The following is a 24,487-nucleotide window of genomic DNA, read 5'->3' as shown; positions in this document are numbered from 1 at the left end:
CTCCAACAATCAGTTCTGGGTTGCCAATAACTTGCTTCCCAGATAAATGGATGGAGGAAAGAAAGAACAGAAATTGCATTTTTTTGAAGTAACAATTACCCAACAAAACTAGGTGAGAATTCTAAGTTCTATCTAAGGTCTCAATTGCTTGGCTCCTTTCTAACAAGTCTAAAATTTCCCTCTTAGGTATTCAAGATTTTCACACCATCAAAGATGGCTCCTGGCAGATGTCCATGACATGATGAGCAGAGAACAGGAGTCCACAGTCCTTGGAGAAGATTGTTAGCTATTAAGCAATAGAGAAATATTTATAACCTATCATTCATCTCGCCCATTGTCACAGTCAATGAGATGTTCTTCAGTTTATGGACAGGCATAATATCTTCAGAATAGGTCCTGTAAAAGGATAAAGGAAGGGGAACCACATTTCCGTCAAAGGAAATAAAAGACAAAAATTACAGGAGAGGGAAAAAAAAAAAAAAAGCAACTAGCCAGTGCTTCCAACACCAAACCATAAGTTAGGAGGCTAGTGTCTGGCTCACCTGTCTGTGCCTTAATTTGCCTCACCTGTGAAAAGGGAACTTAACCAGATAATCCCAAAAGATTTTCTCAGCCACTGATCTTCTATGATTCCAAATCAAAAGCAATCACTGAACCTCACTTTCCCATTTAAATAAAAGCGGGTGGGGGGCAGGGGGAAGCTGGTACTTATTGACTTCATAGATGCTTAAAGCATTAATTTACATTTTAAATACAGATTGGAAACTTGGTTTATGAAAGAAAAGACATGTGTAATAATCTTAAACAGGGAGCTATATATATTTCTGACATCAGCAAAATTCCAGGCAATTTCTACTGAGGAGCTTTGTCTGTGCTCTCTGGGCATTGGCCCCTGTGCTCCCGTTAGAATGCATACACCAGTGCTCAAGGATATGTGTTCATTCAGCAGGAGGCCCATATCTGGAGCTAGAAATTAGATGGGGCAATCAGTCTAACTAGATCATTGTTTTAACTGGCAAATACTGAATGACCTTCTTAATTATAATTCTCCAAAGCAATGAACATGGTGTGGCAGAACTCTACTGGGACTAAATTATTTCTTGGCAAAACAATATGCTTTTGTGGAAGATGGCAACTCATTCAGAACCCTATCTACCTGGGAATGGACACAACATGCACATTAAAATCAGCTGATAATGAAAATAGCTCATTCTATGCCCACTGCTTTCAACTTCTTCCTTGTAACTTCCTACTAAGAAAGATAATATGCAGCATGATGGTTTGGGAGATTTGCTTTTTTCCTGTTTTTATTACCACAGTCTTTAAACTGAATGGAGTATGGGCTTTTAAAGGGTGGAGAATATATGTTCTAATCTACCTATAAATGGGCTATAATAGTCCAACAATTTTAGGATAATGACAAGAATACCGCAAGACTTATTACAACTTCTAATAATGCCTAATTATCACTGGAGAGTCGTTTAAGTAACAGTCCTGCTCATAATATAGTCCGATGAAACCTACAGCAATAGAAACACATTCAGCCATCTAATGAAAGTATAATCTACAGCCAATTCCTAATTATCCTTAATTATTGGAGCCATGAATAGTCAGGTGTGAAGAAGCACTGCCATGTGTTAGGTACTTAATATAAATTACAGTTTTTAATCTTTACAAAAATCTAAGGAAGTCGGCATTATTATTTCCATTAATGTATAAGAAAATAGAAGTCTGAGGAGGTCAATTTCCAGGCTGAAGGTTGATTCCAGAGGTATGATTTAAACTCAGGTCTATTTGAAGTCAAAGCTAATGTGCTAACTGCCACTACCTTCTAATCAAAATATAATTCAACACCACCATATTGGTCAATATATATAATGTCCCTCTTCCAAAGTTTATGAGTCTTCGTATTTCTCCCAGTTGTGGTTCATTTTCCCTTTTCCTTAATCCTCCTCTAAAATTGTCAAAAGAACAGCAGGCAAAGGTAAAAGAATGAGCAGCAAAATGCTAGATAAACAAGTAGCAACTAAATCATGAATGGAATTTTTAGCATATACAAATAATATCTATTTGTTTAAAAGACAGTAATTCACTCCCAAATGTAACCATTGTGCTGAAACAGATCTCACATAGATAAAAGCTGCAGAAAAATGAAACACAATCCCAAGTTTTGTTTTAAGAATGACCTACTTCTGGCCTCCAGGCCCTGCTGGGGAATAGTATTGGCCCTTCCTTTCCCCTTATCCCCACAGTTCTCGTTTAATGAAAAAAAGCCTTGGATCAATTTCCCTCTGGGTTTGTGTCCTTATTATCTGAAATCCCAGCTTTGGTACAGTGGGCTTGAGTCATTCTTGGTGTATTAGACTATTCTCACACTGCTATAAAGAAACCTGAATCTCAAAGAGAGAGAGAGAGAGAGAGAGAGAGAGAGAGAGAGAGAGAGAGAAATACCTGAGACTGAGTAATTTATAAAGAAAAGAGGTTTAATTGGGTCACAGTTCCAAAGGCTGTACAGGGAGCATGATGCTGGCATTTGTTGGTTACCGGGGAGGTATCATGAAACTTACAATCACGGCTGAAGGCAAAAAGGAACAGGCATGTCTTACACGGCTGGAATAGGAGGAAGAGAAACAGGGGGCAGGGACTACACACTTTTAAACAACCAGATCTCGTGAGAACTCTATTACCATGAGCACAGCACCGAAGGGGGAAATGTGTCAAATTTGTCCCCAAGATCCCATCACCTTCCACCAGGCCCCATCTTCAACACTGGGGGTTGCAATTTGACATGAGATTTGGCAGGGACATAAATCCAAACCCTATCACTTGTACTGTTCAGAGTTGAAATCAACCAAACCAAATCTTAGGGTTGCTCGTGAGGAGAATAATACAACACAATCTTTGACAATGGTGGCCCTAGATGGTTATGTGAGTACACAGTAAATCCCGGTCACTTTCCAATCAATTACCTCAGTGTGTGTGTGTGTGTGCGCGTGCACATGTGTCTGTGTGTGTAAAATAATTAAAATAATCTATTAACCTCACAGACTGAATTTAAAATACTTTCTGTCACATATGAAACATCTGGATGCATAATGTATGCCTAGTATTCCCATTTTTATCCATGTCCAATAGGTCAAAGTAAATGAACATTTTGTAATCACTACTGCAGCTGGTCACAACGTATCTATTCTCATATCCAGTCTCATTTTCCTTGCCTTCCTCCCATCCACACACAATTTACATTCACCCACTTATAGATCCAATGCTGGTCAAGCCTAGAATTAATTTCTAACCAGCAAAAAGATGACCCTTTATGTCCTGTGGTAAGTGTTATATGTTTTGAAAAGTCTCCTTGGTACGGCCACTCCAAATCTCTCATCCTACTGCTCACTCTATCACTGACTGCTTGTTCTGTTCTGTGCTCCCTCTCATGCTTGCCCTACAGTCACCTGTTTTCCGATGCCTGGCTGACCTCTTCTAGTATTGGCTCAGCCATTAATTAGCTGTGTGACCACAGGCAAGGTATTTGCCTGTCTCCATCTTGTCTGTAACCTGAACATAAAACTAGATCTTCATCAAATTGATTGAGGAATTAAATGAGATATGATGGGGGGTCACCTATTACGATGTTGGCGTTATAATATATGGCCACTGTTAGAATTAAATGAGTAATAATACAAATAATATTCAGCTAATATTGAGTACTAAAAATTGTATACACATTATCTCATGGAGTCCTCACAACAGTAAGAGGCATGTATTATCATTACTGCATTTAATAGAATAGAAAAATCTTAGAGAAAAGTAATTTGCTTAAAGTTATATAGTAAGAAAGTGGCAGGGCTCTGGGTCTTCAATATTATTTTCAGTAATCTGATTTCAACAATTGACAAAAGATACTGTGAGGCGCCACATCACTCAACATTTTTAAAGAATGACACGTCTCAGAAAGACTATGGCTATTATTAAGATAAATACTTTTGAAGAGAACTGTAGTGCTTAACAAGTTTAAAGGCCTAGACTTCCAAAAATTTAGTGAGAACTATAAAGCCTCTCCCAAGGAAAATACATACCTAACCTTACGTGCATAAACTTGCAAATAATTTCAGGATTTCAAGGACCCTTGGAAGTATATCCTAGACCTCTCTAGAAGTCCATGGTGCCCAGATAAGGACTACTACAAAAAAGCAAGAATTCACAGCCCTCTTGTTTTCTAGTAAGTTGAGCCTGAAACCCCAAAACAACCTATTTCTTCTTAACCCATTACTAGTTAGTCACACATTCCAATAACTTCACCAGTTCCTTACTATTCCCAGTGAAGCTGCTCCCTTTAAACTCTCTTTACTTAATGTCTGAATTGTTGCAGTGGTTTTTAAACTGATCTTTTAGGCTTTAGTCTTTCCCTCTTTATCAAATCCGGGATATTACCACTAGATCAGTTTAAAGCAACAAATGTTCATTGAATAGCTACCTTTTTTTATATACATGCTTTTTGCTGCAGTCACAGAGAGAAAACATGCGCAGCTCTTCACCTCAAGTAGCTTAGGGGTCAGAGGGGAAGACAAACAATTCACTTTAAAGCAATTGCTATGCAGAAATAAACACAAGGTACTAGGAGAACTTTTCCCAGGGGGAGAAGGGAAGATGCTTGTATGATATTGCATGGAGAGATCAGAAAGCCTTTCTAAAACTCATACTTAATTTTAAGGACAAATAAAAGTTATATAGAAAAATAGGGACGGTAGGCAGGGGTGGGGGGTAAATGAGGAGCAGGGAAATTTTTCAGACAAGTTATCCAGGGTGAACGATTCTGACTACTACATATACCTTTCTAAAACACTGACTTAATCATTTCATCACCTTACTTGGACATAGTCAATAATTCTTCATTGCATATAGGATTTATTCCTCAACTCTTTTAAAACCCAACTCAAGTCCTTCTTTCACGAACCCTTTGTTTACAATTCCAGTTTCCTGTGCACTCTCCCTTTTTGTGAACCTTCTAATGCTTACTGATTATACCATTCTTTTAGTACTTACTGTACATTGCTGTGTAGTGAATTTTTTTTTTTTTTTTTTTTTTGAGAAGGAGTCTTGCTCGGTCGCCCTGGCTGGAGTGCAGTGGCATGATCTCGGCTTACTGCAAGCTCCGCCTCCCGGGTTCACGCCATTCTCCCGCCTCAGCCTCCGGAGTAGCTGGGACTACAGGCGCCCGCCACCAGGCCCAGCTAATTTTCTGTATTTTTTTTTCTTTCTTTTTTTTTTTTTTTTTTTTTTTTTTAGAGATGGGGTTTCACCGTGTTAGCCAGGATGGTCTCCATCCCCTGACCTCGTGATCCGCCCGCCTCGGCCTCCCAAAGTTCTGGGATTACAGGCGTGAGCCACCGCGCCCGGTCGTCTTAGTGAATTTCTTGCACAAATCTAGTACTATTCCATTTTATTAATAGGTGGTAACCATCTTATCAGTAGAGAACCTAATGCTTTACATCTATCCCAGCCTCTTGCCCACAGTAGAATCCCAATCAATGTTTTTGAACAGGAAATACACTTTCTAATAATTATCAAACTAATAAGGCTGTGACCCAACAGACATGAGAGCTAATCCTTCCCTGTCAATACTCATTGAATGGCAATCAATTTATCTTCTCAGTGTCTCAGCTTTCTTATCTTTGAAATGGGAGAATGACCAAGTCAGATGATAAAAATCACATTTACTATTAAAATATAAATGCTAACACTTCACAAAGTTAAAAGTTATGTGTTTATTTACCTTATATGTATTAAACTATCATTTTTGCCCATACACACAATTTTTAAACTATATTTTCAGAGTGTTTCTTCTACAGAGAGAATCTGGCGTATAGCAATTATGTTTTAGACTCTTCAACCAAAGGAAGCTTTATTACTAACATTTTTAAAGGATCTCATATTACATTTAGACAAAGTAATATAATTATTTTAGCTGACATTCAATTGCAGGATGATGTCCAAAATTATATATCTAGTATATTACAGATAATAAATAATGGAAAGCACTCGAGTATTTTTAGATATCTTATTGGCCTTGATTCTAAACTAGTTATGCACAATAGAGGGGAAGGGGAAGTATTTCTTAAGCAGTAACTATAAATAGTCATTCACATGCTCCTTTCTACTGTAGCTTAAATATAAGCATTCTTATGGGTTGTGTGTGTTTTTTTTTTTTTTTTTTTTTTTTTTTTGGCATGTACTAAACTTTGCTACCAAAGAGCCATTTTGTTTTACAACAATATAGATTGTATTACAGTTGGTGTAATGGGTTGAGCTGTGCATACCCCTTTTCCCAAATTCATGTGTTGAAGCCCTAACCCCCAGTATCTTTTAATGTCACCTTATTTGGAAATAGGAATGGGCCTTAATCCGATATGATTGGTATCCTTATAAGATATGAGAACACCACACAAAGACAGATGGCTACATGACAACAGAAGAAATAATTGGAGTGATTTATCTATAAGTAGAGGAACACCAAGGACTTCCAGCCGCTATCAGAAGGTAGGAAGAGGCAAGGAAGGATTCTCCTAACAGTCTCAGTGAGAGCCTGTAGTGCTGACACCTTGATTTTGACATTTAGCCTCCAGACTGTGAGAGAATAAATTTTTGTTGTTCTAAGCCACCTACTCTATTGTGTTGTGCTGTTATAGCAGCTCTAGGAATTAATGAAGTTGATTAAGCTGTTCCAATTTTATCAAAATATTTAGTTATTAGTTTGAAAGCCATTACACATTTATTCAGATGTAAAAGAACCACAGTATTCAGTAATAAAATATAAATCTGCCAGTCTACCCCAAACATTTATTGAGCCTACATTGTTTTCTCTCTTCTCCACCAAACACTTATTTTAAACAGGTATTTTTCTGTTGTGAGGAAATTGTTCCTTTTGGGAGAAATGTATTTCAGAATTTTTAATCCATGATTTTAGTGCTCAGGAAACTTAATTCATAAACATGTTCTGATAAGTTAAAATTGTTAATGAACTAAATACATAAGCAAATTGTTCCTTTAACAAATCAGAAGACATTAATTTAGTAAAAAATGAACACATTTTACATGTAATTCTGTATTAATGTGATTAAACAATAACAAATTTCTGTCCTCTGAATTTAGAAAAAAAATCTCACTTTTCCTTTTCTAGAGAGAAGTTTTGAAGTAAATGTCTAATGTCCTATTTTTCATGATGCCATATGTATGGAAAGGTGGGAAAGCTTCATTCAGGGTCCTCAAAGAGAATAAATTAGAGTGACTGGAAAGTTGAATTCTGGTTTTGAAGATATTTAAAATTAAATAAAGAGAAATAATATAGAATTTCTTTCCTTGAAATTATTTGTGTACTTTAACTCAGTAATACTCATTTAGCACATACTATATACCATGAAGCATGCTAGGAACAACAGAAACTAAAATGAACAAGACCTAACCCGCTGTCCCAGAAATCACATTTTAATAGGACAGACAGGAATGTGAGCAAGAAATAAAAATGCTGTGTAACAAGTGCTATGATGTAAATTTTCCTGAAATGTTCTAGAAATGTAGGTAAGGAATGGTTCACTCTAACTAGGCATATTTGAGTATATCTACATGGAAGCAATAACTTCAAGGGAAACCATGGAGGATTAATGGGAAGTCATTGGTCAGACACCACAGAGAAGGGCCTGCCACACAGAAGAGAAAGGAGTGGAGTCAGAGAATTCAGAGAAGACATTGTTTCTAGTTTGGTACTGACTAGGCAGTGATCTTCTTAACAAAGAAAAAAATAAAATAAAGCTGTCATTTATTTAGCACCTTCTAGTTGCCAGACTTTGTGCTATGAATAGAAGTATGTAATGAGATACTGTAACTGAAACTGCCAAGTTTTTAAATATCATTGGTGGCTGGAATTTGTATGGAAAAGGGGGATACAACTGCCAACTATTGTTTCTGTTTCTATATAAATGAAGATTCAAATTCAGGTTTTAAGGCAAATTGTTCTTTTGTTTGGGGAAAGCAATACAATGGGCTTTTTCATTTTGCAAGCAGAACCAGTGGGAGGGAGATGGAGTTTGAGATGATGAGGGCATAAGCTATTTTATATGATATGAAAACATTGTTTTCACTGAAATCTCTGCTATAGATTTTGTTTGTTTGTTTTTTGAGATAGGGTCTTGCTTTGCTGCCCAGGCTAGAGTGCAGTGGCAGGATCACAGCTCACTGAAGCCTCAAACTCATGGGCTCAAGCGATCCTCCTGCCTTATCCTCCACAGTAGCTGGGACTACAGGCACACACCACCATGTCCAACTGATGTTTTTTTGTTTTTTTTTTTTTTTCCTAAAGACAGGGTCTTTCTTTGTTGTTCCTGCTGGTCTTGCACTCCTGGGCTCAAGAGATCCTCCTGCCTTGGCCTCCCAAAGTGCTGGGATTACAGGCATAAGCCACCACACCTGGCAACTATAGATTCTTGTCACAACTGGGAAACTGGCCTTAGAGAGCATGGAAGAAAATCTGGGTCACTTTCTCTTTATACGGGGAAATGGTGAAGGACTCTGAATGCTGAATAGGAGGGAGGTGTAAAGATAACTCTTTTGGGTGAAGGTGGGTGCTAGTACCGCTGCAATGGTAGGCTAAATATAACAACGGACAGAAGGGGACTCTTTGGTACAAGAAATAGTCTACACTCAAGGACCTATCATGATTGGTACCTGGTTTTAAATTGCTTTCTATGTTGCAAGCCCCTTTCACTATCACCAAGATTTCAGTAAAATTTGCTTAAACATTGAAGTCGTTCTTCTTGTATTAGTTTGCTAGGGCTGCCATAACAAAGTACCACAAACTGGGTATCTTAAATCACAAATAGATTGTCTCACACTTGCAGAGGCTAGAGGTCTAAAATCAAGATGTCAGCAGTATTGGATTCTTCAGAAGGCTGTAAGTGAAAAATTTATTCTATGCGTCTCGTTGATTTGTAGATGACCATTTTTTCCCCTGTGTCTCTTCACATCATCTACCCTCCATGTGTATCTCTGTCTAAATTTTCCTTTTTAGATGACACCAGTCATGTTGGATTACAGCCCGGCCTAATGACTTCACTTTCATTACTCTGCAAAAACCTTGTCTCCAAATAAGGCAACATTCTGAGTTACTGGGTGGGGGGATGCAACTCAACCCATAACAGTTGTGCTTGGAAGAATTAAGAGAGAAGTCTGTGTCTACAATGTGAGAGTAGTTGTATGGGAAGTGTAGAGTGTGGAGATGCTGAGAATAGGGCCAAACAGTTCAAAGTTGTCTACACTGTGGGAGTAGTTGTATGGGAAGTGTGGCCCTGGAGTGGAGATGCTGAGAATAAGGCCAAACAGTTCGAAGTTGTCTACACTGTGGCAGCTTGGACAGATTTTTGGACTGTGAAACATTCCTCTAAGGATTCCTAAAAATGCTGTCAAAGGAAATTCTGGTGAAAGCTTGTATTTCTTCTTGTCAATTGAGGTTGGGGCTTATGCATTATTATTTAGACTGAAAAATCTGGCAATCAGTATCATTATCCACATTTTAAATTGATAAAACCGCAACTCAAAATGGTCAAGTGACTCTCCTGAGACCCCACTGGTGGTACATGTCACAGACAGTTTTCAAACTCAGTAATTTCATTTTTGTCTCCAAGAAAGTGATTATTTCAAAGCTAAGAGAAGCAAATTTGAAAATAAACAATTTAATTTCAAAAAATATCATTTCATTATTAGAAGGTAAACAATCTGTCATACACACCATTAAACTCCAGTGTTTGGCACAGTAGGTGCTAAAAAAATTCTTTGAAAAAAAGAATAATGTCAAGTAGAGATATTCAAATGGCTGGGAAATGAAAGAGAAGTTGGGGTTAGAGATTCAGATTTTAAAAACCAGAATAACAGGGGATAAATAATATTTCTCAGAGAGAGTAAGAAGAGGAAAATTCTGAAGATGAAACTGATAACATTTTTGCCTGGGAACAGAAACAAAATAGAAGTAAGTCAAGGAGCAAGGAAAATTTCCAGAAAGAGAGAAAGAAATAAATCAGTAGTGTCCTGGGGACTAAAGGAAGAAAGCCTTTCTAGAAAAAAAGGGATGCTTAATAATACTTTGATCAAGATCCCAGAGTTAGGATGTGAGAAGTAGAGGATACTTCTTTCTCCACAATATCAAAGAAGGTAAAGATTAATAAAGATTTACATAAAATTTGAGATGACTTCTATAAATAAAAAGGAGAAAGTTTACCTGATAATAGGTTTTCTTTAGGATATAGGAGACTGGCACACTTGATGGAAGTAAGAAAAATCAACCTAGAGTAGTAAGTGAAGGAGAGAAGTAATGTCCTGGTATGGTGTGGGTAGGAGTAAAGAAAGTTCTCAAGAGTAAGCAAGGAGTGCTGAGCTCTAGTCTTGGTGAGGCCAGAAGTTACTGCTTTCCAGGTTTTTGCTCCAATAAAATCAACAGTTGCAGTAGTTGCAGTAGTTGAAGAACAGGAGCGGCTTTCACTGCAAACCTCCATGTTCACTTGATTCTCCTGCCTCAGCCTCCCAAGTAGCTGGGATTACAGGCACCCACCACCATGCCCAGCTAATTTTTATATTTTTAGTAAAGACAGAATTTTACCACATTGGCCAGTCTGGTCTCGAAATCCTGACCTCAGATGATCTGCCCGCCTCAGCCTCCCAAAGTGCTGGGATTACAGTCATAAACCACCATGCCTGGCCAGGAGTGGCTTCTTGAGTATACTCAGAATTGAGGATAATTGAGAAGAGAATTAGGAAAGGGATAAAGACAAGAAGGCAAAAACATTAAAAATGTTAATGAGACTATGATTGAAATAACTAATGACTACATCCTGGCTTAGTGGAAAAGGAAGTAAAAACCAAGAGGTTTAAGAGACCAATGGCCAGAAACAGGGGAGCACAAAATAATTAGGGATTGATGAGTCTGAAAGAAAATTTAGAAATAAAACGACAGTATATAACCTATTAGACATAAATCTCTTTTTAAAAGCTTGGGTAGAGTGTGAATTGAGTCATTTGGGCACAACTTTCTCTTTGAATTTTCTCCTGTCCCTTAGACGCATGATGTTAAAAAATTAGCTCATAATTACTGCCTCCTGAGATAACTCTTTGCAATTTTCATTTTGTACTAACTACCTAAAATTGACTATAGGATTCTGTTTATAATTCAATGATTAGAGCACTATCTATCAAAGTGATATGACATATCTTTCAATTGTATAAAACACACCATTATAATTATTTTTTCTTAATAAGAGATAAATATTAAAAATTCCAATCAGGAAAAAAGTGGAGAAAGATAAATTAGCATAATAAAAAGACAATAATTCCTTCTAATCCCAATATTCTAATTTTAAGACATAGACTTATCTTTTTCAGAGAAAACTAAGCCCTTAAATTCAGTTCTTCTCACAGTAAAGCAATGCTAGCACAGGTAAGCCCTGCTTTAGTATCCAAAAGTAGAGTGAAATTTCCAAATGCATTTGTATTTTCATTTGCGTCAATAGACTTTTCAAGTATTTGCTACCTTTCAGCTGACTGCTCAAATTCCTACGTAAGTGGAAACGTAAGAACTCGTATAATAAAATAACATCACCAACCTAGGGAGGCTTATTTCCACTTCCTCTTCTTGCATCTCAGAGAGCCATTTTAGGATTTGCTGAGCAGTAATAAGTTTTTCCACTTCTTCTATATCCATACCTTCTGCAGGAAGTATGGTAATTAAGCTAAATTCATCACCTTTATAAGACAATTCTAAAACTTGGTAGTTCACAGAAGATTCAGAAAAATAACCTGGAATAGACAAAATAAAATATCAAATATACTTGGCAATTCTCAAGACTATGCTTAGGAACTGTGGTTTCTCACATTACCATATTTTGTTCTCAGAAGAGCCTTCATCATTGGAATTTTGACAGTTGAACCATTTTTCTTAGTAAAATTTATCAGCTGTGTGTCCTCTTTTCTGAATTTCTGTTTCCAATCTCCTTTGAAATAAATAGCATTCACCAGGACAAGCCGAGTCAGAGGGCCAAATTCTTCCCCTGAAAACATGTCTTTAATTTTTCCTAGGAAGTGGGTGGAGGAGGAGGTAAGAAGAAATGTGCAATAGTGATTCAGTGGAATCGCTTTGAATAGAATTAAAGCAAAAGTGTCTTTTGCATATCAGTTTTGGATAGGGCATGTTATCATCTAAATATGGTAAATTTGAGAATAAACAGGATTGCTATTAAATATTTCATGAAGAAACAGGTGCAAATGGAATTTCACTATGAAATTAGAAATATGAGACTGTTTTAGGCAAACTTAGATATACATAGACTCTCTTCAGTAAGATCATTTGTAACCATTGTATGTCAGACATAAAGAATAAAGATATTTCTTCTTCCATATTTACTGTTATTATTCTGTCTATTTCAAGGTCTTCTAACATGTCAGTCATCATAAGTAAGTTAATGGTACACCCAAACTTGCCACTCTGACAGCTGCGTCCACTGACCATTGGAAAGGGAAGAGAATGGAGGTTACTAGCATGATTATTTTCCTCCAAATAACCGATCTCCTACTTCTATGTCCAGTGAGTTTTTCCAAGTTATGAGAAATAGGCATGACTGGGTGCCATGGAGCTGTCTAGTGATGTCCTCATTTCCTACAGCTGTGAACATGACTCACCACACTTATCTCACACTTTCAACTTATGCTTCCCCATATAAGGCTTCCTATAAGGCATATGTCTTATAACAACAGTTTTCGTAGCTGATTAAATGAAGAAACAAAGTACTATTAATTGAGGGCTTGGTATATGCTTGTCACTTCACATACATTATTATTAAAATTCCAAAGAATTCTGAAATGTTTTAATAATATCTTCATTTTAAATGGAGCATAGCTTATAACTTTCCAAGATTTCAACTGAGATTTGTATGAATTTAAATTAACTATATCCCTCTGTAGTCAACTATGAAATTTTTGCTAGCTTGCCTTTAAAGTTTAGACTACCATGTTTATGATAGAACTATTAACATTTATTATTAAATATTAACACATTCAACTAAAATGTGTTAATCGTTTTCAGCATCTGTGGGAAAGAAGCCATTTGGGATTGACAGATTTAACTTCTACCTAGCCAAAGAGATTATTTCTGCTTTTATACCTGAAAAATCTAGGTTTTAACAAAAATTATTATTAAAATTATTTCATTAAAAAGTCTATAAGCAAGTATCCCTAAAAATAAAATAAAAGAATCAGTATACTTTTCAAAGCAGCTTACAATTTCTTTCCAGTTTTATAATTTAATATTAATTTAAATAACAATGAAATGAAATAGGACATTTGATTCCTCTGATCCATAGTGCAGTAGGAAAATATTCAGCCATTCCTTACTTTAGGATATTAAAAACCATGAATACAATGGCAAATAATAATTTTACAAAAATGGGAAACTTTACCATCTGTTTTTCTTTCTACCCAGGTACTTATCATCTCTGCACAAGCCTTTGCATCTTGAAAATCCACCAGTTTTATAGCACTCTGAAAAAATTCCTTGTTGCCATGGAGATACTGTTCTTTCACAGTGAATCCTTCTTGAAGGTAGAGGGCATTGGCAAGATTAAATGTAAATTCCTGTTTTTTCTCTGAGATGGCAGAGAAAAATGACTTCAGTACAAAAAATTCTTCCCCTAGAAAATAATTTTAATATATATTGGCATATTGAACAACACAAAAACAACAGATTTTCAGCTTTGCTATCTAAGCACTCTGATTCATATCACTATTTTTTTTGCACCCTTAGGTATAACTAATAATCCCTTCAAAATTAGTATAAATATTTTAAGGATGTATCTCCTGTAGAATATGCATTTTGTAGAGAAATCATCTTTTATATGGAAAAAAGAATGTCCATGTAAATTTGAAATTTGTCAAAAACAAGAATATGCATTTATAGAAGCTGAAGGGAAGTCCCTCTTGATAGTCACATTTAGCTCATTTTTAGTTGTTGAAGTTTATGTTTAGAATCTTATTCTTTGCATAACATGAGCATGTGATTCCTATGAAAAGGGAATGCTAATGAATGCTGATGGGGATATGACAGTGATGAGCAATCCTTTTCAATATTACTTTTATTTCAGCTGAAGAAAAAAATTGTTCTCTTATAAGCAACTGCACCTGTACAGGTTTTAAAATTTACAAGGCAACCTCTGTAATCATCTCTAGAGATGCGTAAGAATCAGAATTGCCTATTTCTACAATTCATGAATTTATATACTTTGGCTGTCGACATCAACCATAAAAATCTTTAACCATTTTAACTCTAACCACTAGCCAAAATAAGTCAGTCAGAGTCAACTGAAATAATCACTTTAGGCCTATTATTTATTTTTGGACTGTTCTGACTGCCGTGTTGTCCGGAAGCTATATATGCCTATGAGAGAAGTCTACCCTGATATTTGGTTCAATAGCTTCCTGTTCATTGCCAAAGTGTACTGACAGTTTTCATTTCCTTCTGGCTTAATCTTAGAACTCAATCATTAAGTCTTGTAACTCTATTTCAAACAGGTTCTTTCAGGGCCTTCATTATATTTTCAGTTAAATACTGCAAATGCCACTTTCATAACATAGAAGTTGATATATTCAATTAATCTTTATTCAAGAAAACTGGGTATTACTAAGAGGGATTTACTACTAGATTTCTATTGGAAATAATGAGGATGTGTGTGTGTGTACCTATGCTTGTGTAAATACATTTTTTTTTTTTAAATCAGAAAGCTAGCAGCCCATAGGGCATCTTTATGCAAATAAAAATAGTTCCCTCTCTGGGGGCTGGGCAGCTCCATGGCCTCTCATCTTGTCCAGCTGGGTAGAGACTACATTTCAGTTCCTACTTGCCTTTTTTGCCTGGCATTCTCATAATCTCACAGGAGGCTTTATGAAGTATATTACATTATATTTCAAACTCCAGGATTCTCTGTTAACTAGTATATAGACACAGGTATAAACAATTTCAGATATAAAAAAAACTTGCTTCCATATTATTAGATCAGAAGAATTTCAATAATTCTTTATAACCCTGAAATTCCTTACATTAGGAAGGGAAGAAAGTGAAGCCATTTTGCGATGTATGTAATGATTTCAGATGTAACCATTTATTGCTATTTGAAGCCTGAAACAAATATCTCCATCGCTAGGCGGCTCCAGAAAAGCCTTTCTGAGTAAAGACATGAGAGCTTTTCCAAAAGAATTAATTAAGGTCAGAAATGAAGTGACAGAATCTGAAACTCATTTTCAGAAATCTGAAATACATGAACATTTTTAAAGGAATAAAAAAAAAATAAGGGGAGAAAAAGGAGTTCCAAATCATTTGTCAAAGCAAACAGATTTATGTCATGTACTTAAGGTCTAAGTCTATGTGACAAACAGCTGCCCTTTGATAAATCGTGGAACTCAGAAGTCAGTGAAAAAAAGGTCACCAAGCAGTACAAGTTTGGAGAAGAATATAACATTATCTGCCCTATAAATTTTATTTGGTTTCTAGATTAATGATATTTTTAGCACAGATCAAAAAAGAATGTATATATACACATATGTATATGTATATATGTGTATGTATGTGTGTATATATATATGTGTATGTGTGTGTGTGTGTATATATATTTCCTAATAAGTAATGAGAACAAGTTTATTTCATTTTCTAAAATAGAGCCATGGATAACCCACAGGTCATGGGTGAATGTGGCTCTTGATTTGATTGTACCAGACCTCCAGAAAATGTTCTAAAATTCAGTGCATGTTCTCTTCTACTAGTAAAAGTCTAAAAGCCAATTTTGTGTGCATATGGGAGATCCAAAGATGAAAACCAAGGTAGTCATAGAATTATAGATTATTTCAGCCAGAAGGTCCAAATAAATTACCTAACCTCAACTTTTCTTTTTACAGTGAGGAATCTGAGGCCCAGAGAGATTAAGAAGCTTCACAAGTGGCATTACTTGTGCCAAATCACAAAGTCATTTAGTTGCAGAACTGGGACAGGAATTCATGTCCCGTTCTCTTTTCAAAACCCTGTGGAAAAAAGAAGCACCTTCAATTTTGCCTTTCATTCGTCATCAGCACTAACAGAGGTAAAATAAAAGGGAATATTAACAGATGTTCAGCAAAACAGAGGTGTTAAATTCAGAGCAGATGTTTTTACAATGAAGTAAAGAAGAAGACCTGAGGACACTGAGAGTCTTACATAATATATAATAATTCATATTCTTATTAATGTATTAATGAGAATATATTGCTCTTATATTCTTAATTGTCACTGAATTATTTTAGGAATTAGCGCTGAGCAAAATTATTTAACCTTTCTTTGCCTCAATTTTCTGAGGTTTATTAGAAGGCTGTTTAACTAACAAACTAACTATAAATATTAAATGAGAGAATATACATTAAGCGCATGAAGCAGTGGCTGAAATGCTATCTATATTTTTGACAGTGCATTATTATTATTACTTTATCATGTTCACAATTCACACTTGTTAAAACTTCTGTGTTTCTCTATATGATGTATCCATTTAAAGTCATTTAGTTTCCACAGACTCTAATTTATGTATCTTCACAAATATTGTATTACTTTTTCAAAGCTATAGCATGTAATTTAAACATTTCTGGGAGTGGGTGTAGTGGGATTTGCTGAAATTAATCAAGTTAAATCTGGAATACATTGACTTCAGTATGCACTATTTGCAAAGAAAAATTCTTACAATTCACTTCACTATTACCAACTTCTTTTCTGTATAAAATTGTCTTTATTTAAAATGAAGCAAATAAAATCTTGTAAATAGTATTTTCAGGAAAGCAAATTTATAAATACAGCTACTCTGTGACAAGAAAAATATACTGAAATTATAGTTGTAGCAACTAAATTCCAAAATCAAAAATCTATATTTAGAACACAGTATCTCAGAGTAATCCAAAAGCTGAAAATTAAAACAACTACAGAAACTGAGAGGATGAGATAGCTAAGGAGATGAGCAACAACTTTTTTTTTTTTTTTTTGAGATGGAGTCTGTTGTGTTGCCCGGCTGGAGTGCAGTGGCACGATCTCAGCTCACTGCAACTTCTACCTCCTGGTTTGAAGCACTTCTCCAGCCTCAGTCTCTCGAGTAGCTGAGACTATAGGCACATGCCACCATGCCCTGCAAATTTTTGCATTCCTAGTAGAGATGAGGTTTCACCACATTGGCCAACCTGGTCTCGAATTCCTGACCTCAAGTGATCCACCGTATCAGCCTCCCAAAGTGCCGAGATTACAGGTGTGAGCCACCACGCCAGCCGAGCAACAATTCTTTCAAATGGGATGCCAGCACAAAAGCACAGTATCCCAGTAAGAGGGATAGACACTATCCCAGACAGACCATGAGGAGACTCCAACAAAACAACCAGCATTCACAAGCACAAAGGCCTCTGATGATTTAAATCCTTTTTTTTCCATTTTCCTTTTAAAACTACTAACAAGCTCTTAAAATGAACAAATTAATGTTTTTTCTTGGTCTTGTTACAGATAAGGTGCATTTTTTAAAAAAGAAATGTTGGAGACAACCTACTGAAGAAAGGCTAAATAAGTAATGGTATTTCTAATAAGATACAGTAATTAAAATTATATTTTGAATCAGTTCCATGACATGGGAAAATGATCACAACATAGTGATAGTGAAATAATATGTATGTATATAGATGTATATTTTATGACTAAGTACATACACACACATATGCATGCCCAATATAATCTCAAGTAATTAAAACTGGCTAAAACAAACCAGAAGAAAATGTACAAATATATACTTAATTTTACATTTACACAGATGTCAATTTCTCAATAATTTTTGTAACTTTTTAGAGGAAATAATTCTAAACAAATGAAAATTACATTTACAATTCTCCATTTTATTACAATTTTCTACTTTTCATTACATTTTCACTTATTAAAGTTTTTTTATCCTGAACTTCTAATATTAAAAAATGAATGTGTCCATATCTTATCCAGTATAAGTAAGGAGATGTAAGGGTCTCACCAGCTGAGGTTTCCTGTTGTTTTAAAGTTTGTCTTATCTGCTGCTGTGCTTTTCCTTTGGCTCCCAGTTGTACCATCTCAAGAACCAAAGTAATTCCAAGGGGTGAAAATATAATGTTGTTCTTATGAGATAAGGAAAGCTCTTGATAAAGATCCACTGCAAATTCGGTATTTTTTTGAGCTGAGCGTCTTGAGGCTTGACTTCCAAAAAACAGCGATAGGAGACTCCACAACAAGATTGTGTCCATTTTGACTCCTCTGTATCGTTTAAATCAAAATGTATTCATTTTCAAAATAGAATTTTCCATAGAGAGCTCAACAGAAAACTTTCTACCTATTGTAGCTTTCTATCTTAATAGAACTTACTAGCGCGAGTGAACTCTATCCAATTAGATTTCTAAGTATCATCTATTTAGAAAAAATGGTTCAAGTGCTAATGGTATTTCTTATATATCTTCAAGAACCAGTAGAACATTTACTTGTAGTTTTGTAACAAAAATCAAAAAATACACTGCAGTATCGGAATGTTATCAATGGCAATGGAATCTCCAATAGTTATACAATAGTTTTTTCTATCTTTTCTCATGCTTTTTAAGTGGGATAACTGTAACTCTGACATCAGATAAACCTTCTGTGCAGTCTACTCTACAGTAATTTATACATCAAGAGGAGAAATGGAATAAAGACAGACTTACTCCAGTGTGATTTTAGACCTATAATATTAGAAAATTAATGTATTCTAAAATAACTGAGTAATCGGGCTAACATTTTACAATTTTCCTCGCTCTTTATTTCTTAGGACAAAATAACCCAAAGCCCTCTTCCTGCTTTTCCAAAAGAAGAAAAATGCAATGCAGAAAACCTGCAAAGTTTGAGACAAAATGGCAATCAAATATAAATGATACGATAAAGTACTATGCTCACTATCTGGGTGATGAGATCATTTATACCTTAGTGTCAGGCCATATACCCATGTAGCAAACCTGCACATGTACCTTTTAATCTGTAATAAAAGTTGAAATTGTAAACGAAAAAATATAAATAAATGAAATATAATATCAAAGAATTGACAAAAATACTAACAAACATAAGAGTAGCAGCAATTGAAAACCATAAACAATTCACAAGATTAATAATACCCTATTAAAGTGCTCTCCACTAAAATTGCAGGAAATTCAACCATTTGATTATACCTCAAGCAGAATTAGTTTTGCAATATTACCACATATTTGGTAGAATGTTGACTCCAAGGCCTCATAAATTTTAGTAACAATAATTTTACCTTATAAATAACACATGTTAGTAACCCTTAAAAACGTATCCATCAGTAAGTTACCAGAACGTAATCACTAATTAGTGGTAAAGATGAAAGTCTTCAGAATAGTGTGTTGCCAGCCTTAAGTAGAGACTTATATTTCTAGAGTGTTTTGCAGATCATTAAGGGGGCCACCATGACCCACAAATGGGTAGGAGTCCCTAAGAACAACTGTATTTATATATAAAGATTACTAATAGTCAAGTATTCTTCCAAACTAAACTATGGAGTTATTATTTAGATATTTCAAATTATCTTTCAATGTATTTTGTTAAACTGTATTTGTTTAGACATACATTTGCAAAAGACAAAAATCTCAAAAAACAATCCAAGGCAATTGTTAGAAAATGTGTTGGTAAACTTTAGATGTAGACATATGCTATTAATATCAAGCAAATGTTTCATTAGGGATTAATTTAGCATACAAGCTTGTAAATGACAGTGCAATAATAGTTAAAAACCAGTGAGTAAGAGAAGTTTTACTTGCAAAATAAATGTCTATGTATCATTATCTTCTAATATATTCAATTTCTCAGAAGACTTCTGATCAAAATATGTGCTTGTAGATAGTCAAAATGGTATTAGTACTTTTAAGTTATCAAGTGGAAATACATTAGATATAGCTTTATATATTTGGTTTATATTAGAATAATGAACAGTATTATTAAAAATGTAACTTTTTCTTTGCGGTAGAATCTCAGTATTAGAGTTTCCTTCTCAATATTTTTAATAATCTTAATAATTAAATTTGTATTATTTGAGCATCTATTTTTTCTAGAAAATTTCTAAGCACTTAATAAATTATAACCTCAGACAAATATTTGTTTTAAAAATTCACTTGCCTCATTGGGTTTTGGATCATATATTATCAGAAAGCACAAAGTACTGCTGAACTAAACAACCTGATGAATAGTCCTATAAGAACTGGGTCTTCTGATTTGTAGTGAAATCATTTAAGGAGAATAAAAGCGATATGTTAATTAAACAAATTCAAACGATTTTTACACCAAAGCAAATTGAAATGCCATTCCTTACTTTACTAAACACTCATACACAATGTTATTTCATATATACTTATTCAAAAGCTATTTATTTCTAAGGTACTTACCCCAAATTGGCTTCTGATTATTCACTGGAATGTTACAACTAAAATATGCTTGCAGGAAAACCCTTGTACATAAACACCTGAGCAATCAAGGCCAACTCCACTTATCTTGAACATTGCTTGATAAATTACTCTAGAACCAAAGCAGGTGTTCACTACATTTGAATTCAGAACTAACATGATCGGGTTAATGATCAACTGATGAAACGTGCAAGAATTGAGAAATAAAACAATTATAGAATTTCTTAAATTATTAAGTTCATATTATGATTTTATCCATTATTTTACTTCTTTTAAAAGTTGCACAGAATTTGAAAGGATGTGCTGGTGGTTGTAAATTTGCTAGTAATTAGTTCTTTTTGTTTCTCACAGGACTCCCACATCAGATTACCAATGCACTTCGTCATAAATATTTCAGAATGCCTATGAGAAAAAGAATAAAGCTAAATCAAGTCCGGAATACAGAGACAAATTACTACTGCATGTACAGAGTTCTCAACAATTTGTCAAATTATACAATAGTCAGAGGAGTTTCCTGTGGATATAAGGTCCATTTGAATTCTTAAGAAAAAGAGTGGATATTGAAGAAATATGTTCTTTATTTTGAGTAAAAAGGCCAGCAAAAAAGATAATGGATTTGCCAAAATATATCAGCATAATACTATTAGCCATAGGTAATTTAATGATAAAAATTGGTGTTACCTTTATATACTTTTAAAACGCTACACGATTTTCTTTGCAAAAAGGTCATTAATAAAAAGTCATTAATAAAAAAATGCATAATTTAATGGGTTTCATCTCACTTTTATAGGTCAAATCAATCACCTCAATGGCAATCAGATATTAAGCACATTGTATTATTTATCCATGGCCTTTGAGAAGAGAAACATATTAGTCCAGTTTTAATTAAACAAATATCTGTTGATCCCCAAATTTAATACTATTGCTGATAAACTCATGTAAAAGAAATAAAGCGAGTGTAGATAGCTTTAAATGGAACTCATTTTATTAACTAATAAATTGACTAATAAAATGAGTTCCATTTAAAGCTATCTACACTCGCTTTATTTCACGGAGGACCCTGTTAACATCTTTCCATGTCCTAACATGACTATAACTTAAAACAGGCCTAAGAGTAGATCATTGCAGGCCATAATCTACTAATCAACTAAAATTTTTGATTTCCCATATAGGCATCTCCAAATATTTTCTAGATCTTGAGTTTTATTCTAATATTTCCTATTCTAACATAAGCATACTCTAGTGTAGCTTTAAGTTAACACAGAGATAATTTTCCAAAAAGAGTTGTGCAACACAAGAATACTATCATTCTACTTGCTTCACACTGCAATACATAAATATTAAGTCTGAATGTCAAGAGTATCATTCAATCAATGCTTTTCTACCCATTTACTGACACCAGCAAACATACATCACCAGTACCCTTGGCTACCACATTATTATGTCTGTACACTGCTCAGATCACAATGTGATTTATCCAAAAATAGGCCATTACTTTTCCTACCAATGGCAGAGACCATCACTCTGTCCTACTAAGACCATTTAATGAAATTGTTCTGCAAGGACCTTATATTAGAGCAGTTCAGGCAGAATGTTCATTTTCCTGTCTCTTGAGGAGTAAAAAGCAATAGCCATAAATTTATTCTCCCTGGTTTATACTCTTTTAATAGACAATGAAGACAATACAATTTTCCATAAAATATTGCACAAATTTTTAAAATATTATCCCAAACCTCTTCTTTCTGCAATCCTATTTTGCTCCTAGAAAATCAGGGGGTGGGGGGAATTATTCGTTAATACAAGCCAAGGTGTCTTAATATAAGGTTGATTGCCATTACTGCCCCACTGTAAAGTATAAACCTGGGAATAGATATAAAAACCACACAAGGGGTTACAGTTATTATCTCATCATTTTTCTTATCTTTTTATAGTTTTTTCAAGTAAAAATGCACTTGATTCCAAACTTTAAAAATATATAAGCAAATGCCCTCATCAGTAAAGAACTTAAAAGTTAATTCTTCCATTTAAGCAAGGACTCATTTCAGGCAATTTTTCTTGGTCAAGATTGTTCCTAAATTTTGAGTGATAATAGGAAAATGTTCTGTCAAAAGAAAAGGTTAAATTATATTTAGTGTAAATGTAAGTAATACAAACAAGGTAGCCTATTGAAGATTATGACATATCCTATTTTAATGTGACCAATTCCTTTCACCATAGAAAAATGGATCATAAGTAATTGAATCTGAATGTTAATTTGAGAAACAGCTTATAATGCCTTCAGTTCTGTTAAGAGTTGATAGGTGAGATCCTGCTACCTGCCTAGAAAATTAGATGCTGTGAGTTACAAAAGAAGAGTAAGACATATAAAAAAGATATTGTCTTTTTTCTTCTTTTTGTGTTTTTTCTACAAATTATTAGAAACAGTTACATTAAAAGAAACTCTCATACCTTTAAAAGTTCCCTTCTCATTGAATATATTTATGAGACAACTCTTCTTAATTCCTTTTACAGAAGCAGCCCTGATGTCAATTAAGGGTGGAATTAGAGTTACAGCGTAATACCATGCACATGTAGTAGGCTATAGAAAGAAGGTCTGTCTATATGAACCACACTATCTCAGGCTATCACATCAAACAAAGCTATCTTCAAGGGTAAAAAGTAACATATGTTGAGCAAAAGAATGTCCAAATTATGCCAGAAAAAAATATGCCAAATGATGAATTTCCAACTTATGCCAGTGGGCTCATTCAGTGTTGGTTTAATAAACCACTACGTTTTATATAGCTTCACTTCAGAACGCTGAGGGTAGAAAAGGTGGATTCTATTTATATGTGAATATCTGGTACCTAAAATAGTCTCTTGTACATGCCTTCAATACTTACATGAGGGATGGCTGGATCAGTGGGGAAAAGAGCCTTTGCAAATTATTTGGTACCCGCATTCTACTTCTATAACATCTTAACATTCCATTAAATTTCTGGGAATTGGCTCAGATTTCACTCCATTGTACTATCACCAACCTATGATTCATAAATCATATGCTCTGAGTTTGAAATGGATGGACTATCCAATCAAACCTCCTACCCCGTGCAAGAAGTCTTTGCAATATTCCTTTTGAGACAGTTACCCAGTGTCTGCTTGAACATCTCAAATAATCTTTTTGTCCAAAAGCAACTTTTCATATTTAAAAAAAAATTTACCTTGAAATACTTTCAAACTTACATAAAAGTTGCAGATATAGTTCAAAGAACTGCTATCTCCATCTCCACCTCCTCCTGTTTCCCCAATTGTTAGCATCTACCGCATGTGTGTGTTTCATCTACATATCTATCCTCCCAATCAACAAACAGATGTAAACATAGATATGTATATGTGTTACCTGTATGTGTATATATATACATTTTATATATACATATAATTAGTATTTTCTGAATCATTTTATAGCAAGCTGAAAACATAATTTCTATCATACGTAAACATTCTATTATTATATTTTTCTAAAACAAGGACACTCTCCTACATCATCACACCACTCAACAGACAAACAAACACACATGCACACACACACAGAGACAAATATACTTTTCTCCTACAGTCTTTCCTGTATGTAATTTTCATTCCATGGGGAGGGAAGGTGATATGAATAGCAGTCATAATGCCTAACTCAGAATGCACTTCAATGTAGTTAGAATAGGCAGCTGTCTTCTGAAAATCTTTCCGTCACTGCGTTCTCCACCAAACAAAAATATTTGTTCCACTGGTGCTGGAAAGTCTATTGTTAGAATTCATTCCAATGGCTTTATACTATTAAGAAGCAAGTGAACCGAATGATAAATGACAAATACCACGGTTTGGGAGTAAAACAGACCTGGGCTCCAATCTCAACTCTGCCATTGATAATTGAGCTCTCTCCTAATAGATTCATATCTCATATTTTAGCTCTAAGCTAATA

General features: G+C 34.7%; 1 protein-coding gene across 2 annotated transcripts in view; it reads right to left on the bottom strand.

Moving 5' to 3' along the window:
• SERPINI2 (serpin family I member 2) overlaps positions 1-23,780 on the bottom strand; it is a 34,996-nt gene extending 11,216 nt beyond the window's left edge. Inside the window, exons 1-6 of one of the 2 annotated variants that reach the window (XM_073023816.1) lie at positions 23,418-23,780; positions 20,518-20,647; positions 18,096-18,352; positions 13,491-13,721; positions 11,916-12,110; positions 11,643-11,835 (exon numbers count right to left, since the gene is read on the bottom strand). In XM_073023816.1, the coding sequence (XP_072879917.1) occupies positions 11,643-11,835; positions 11,916-12,110; positions 13,491-13,721; positions 18,096-18,342 (866 nt within the window). In that variant the 5' untranslated portion in view covers positions 18,343-18,352; positions 20,518-20,647; positions 23,418-23,780. Of the gene's footprint in view, positions 1-11,642; positions 11,836-11,915; positions 12,111-13,490; positions 13,722-18,095; positions 18,353-20,251; positions 20,343-20,517; positions 20,648-23,417 lie in introns of those variants that run through there. The other variant, XM_073023815.1, reaches the window with a different exon arrangement.
• Positions 23,781-24,487: the final 707 nt, after the last annotated feature.

The sequence above is a fragment of the Chlorocebus sabaeus genome, chromosome 15 (assembly GCF_047675955.1).
Source record: "Chlorocebus sabaeus isolate Y175 chromosome 15, mChlSab1.0.hap1, whole genome shotgun sequence".
NCBI classification, from domain to species: Eukaryota; Metazoa; Chordata; class Mammalia; order Primates; family Cercopithecidae; genus Chlorocebus; species Chlorocebus sabaeus.
Note: the sequence above shows the minus strand (reverse complement) of the source record. Positions and strands in the feature narration are given on the sequence as shown.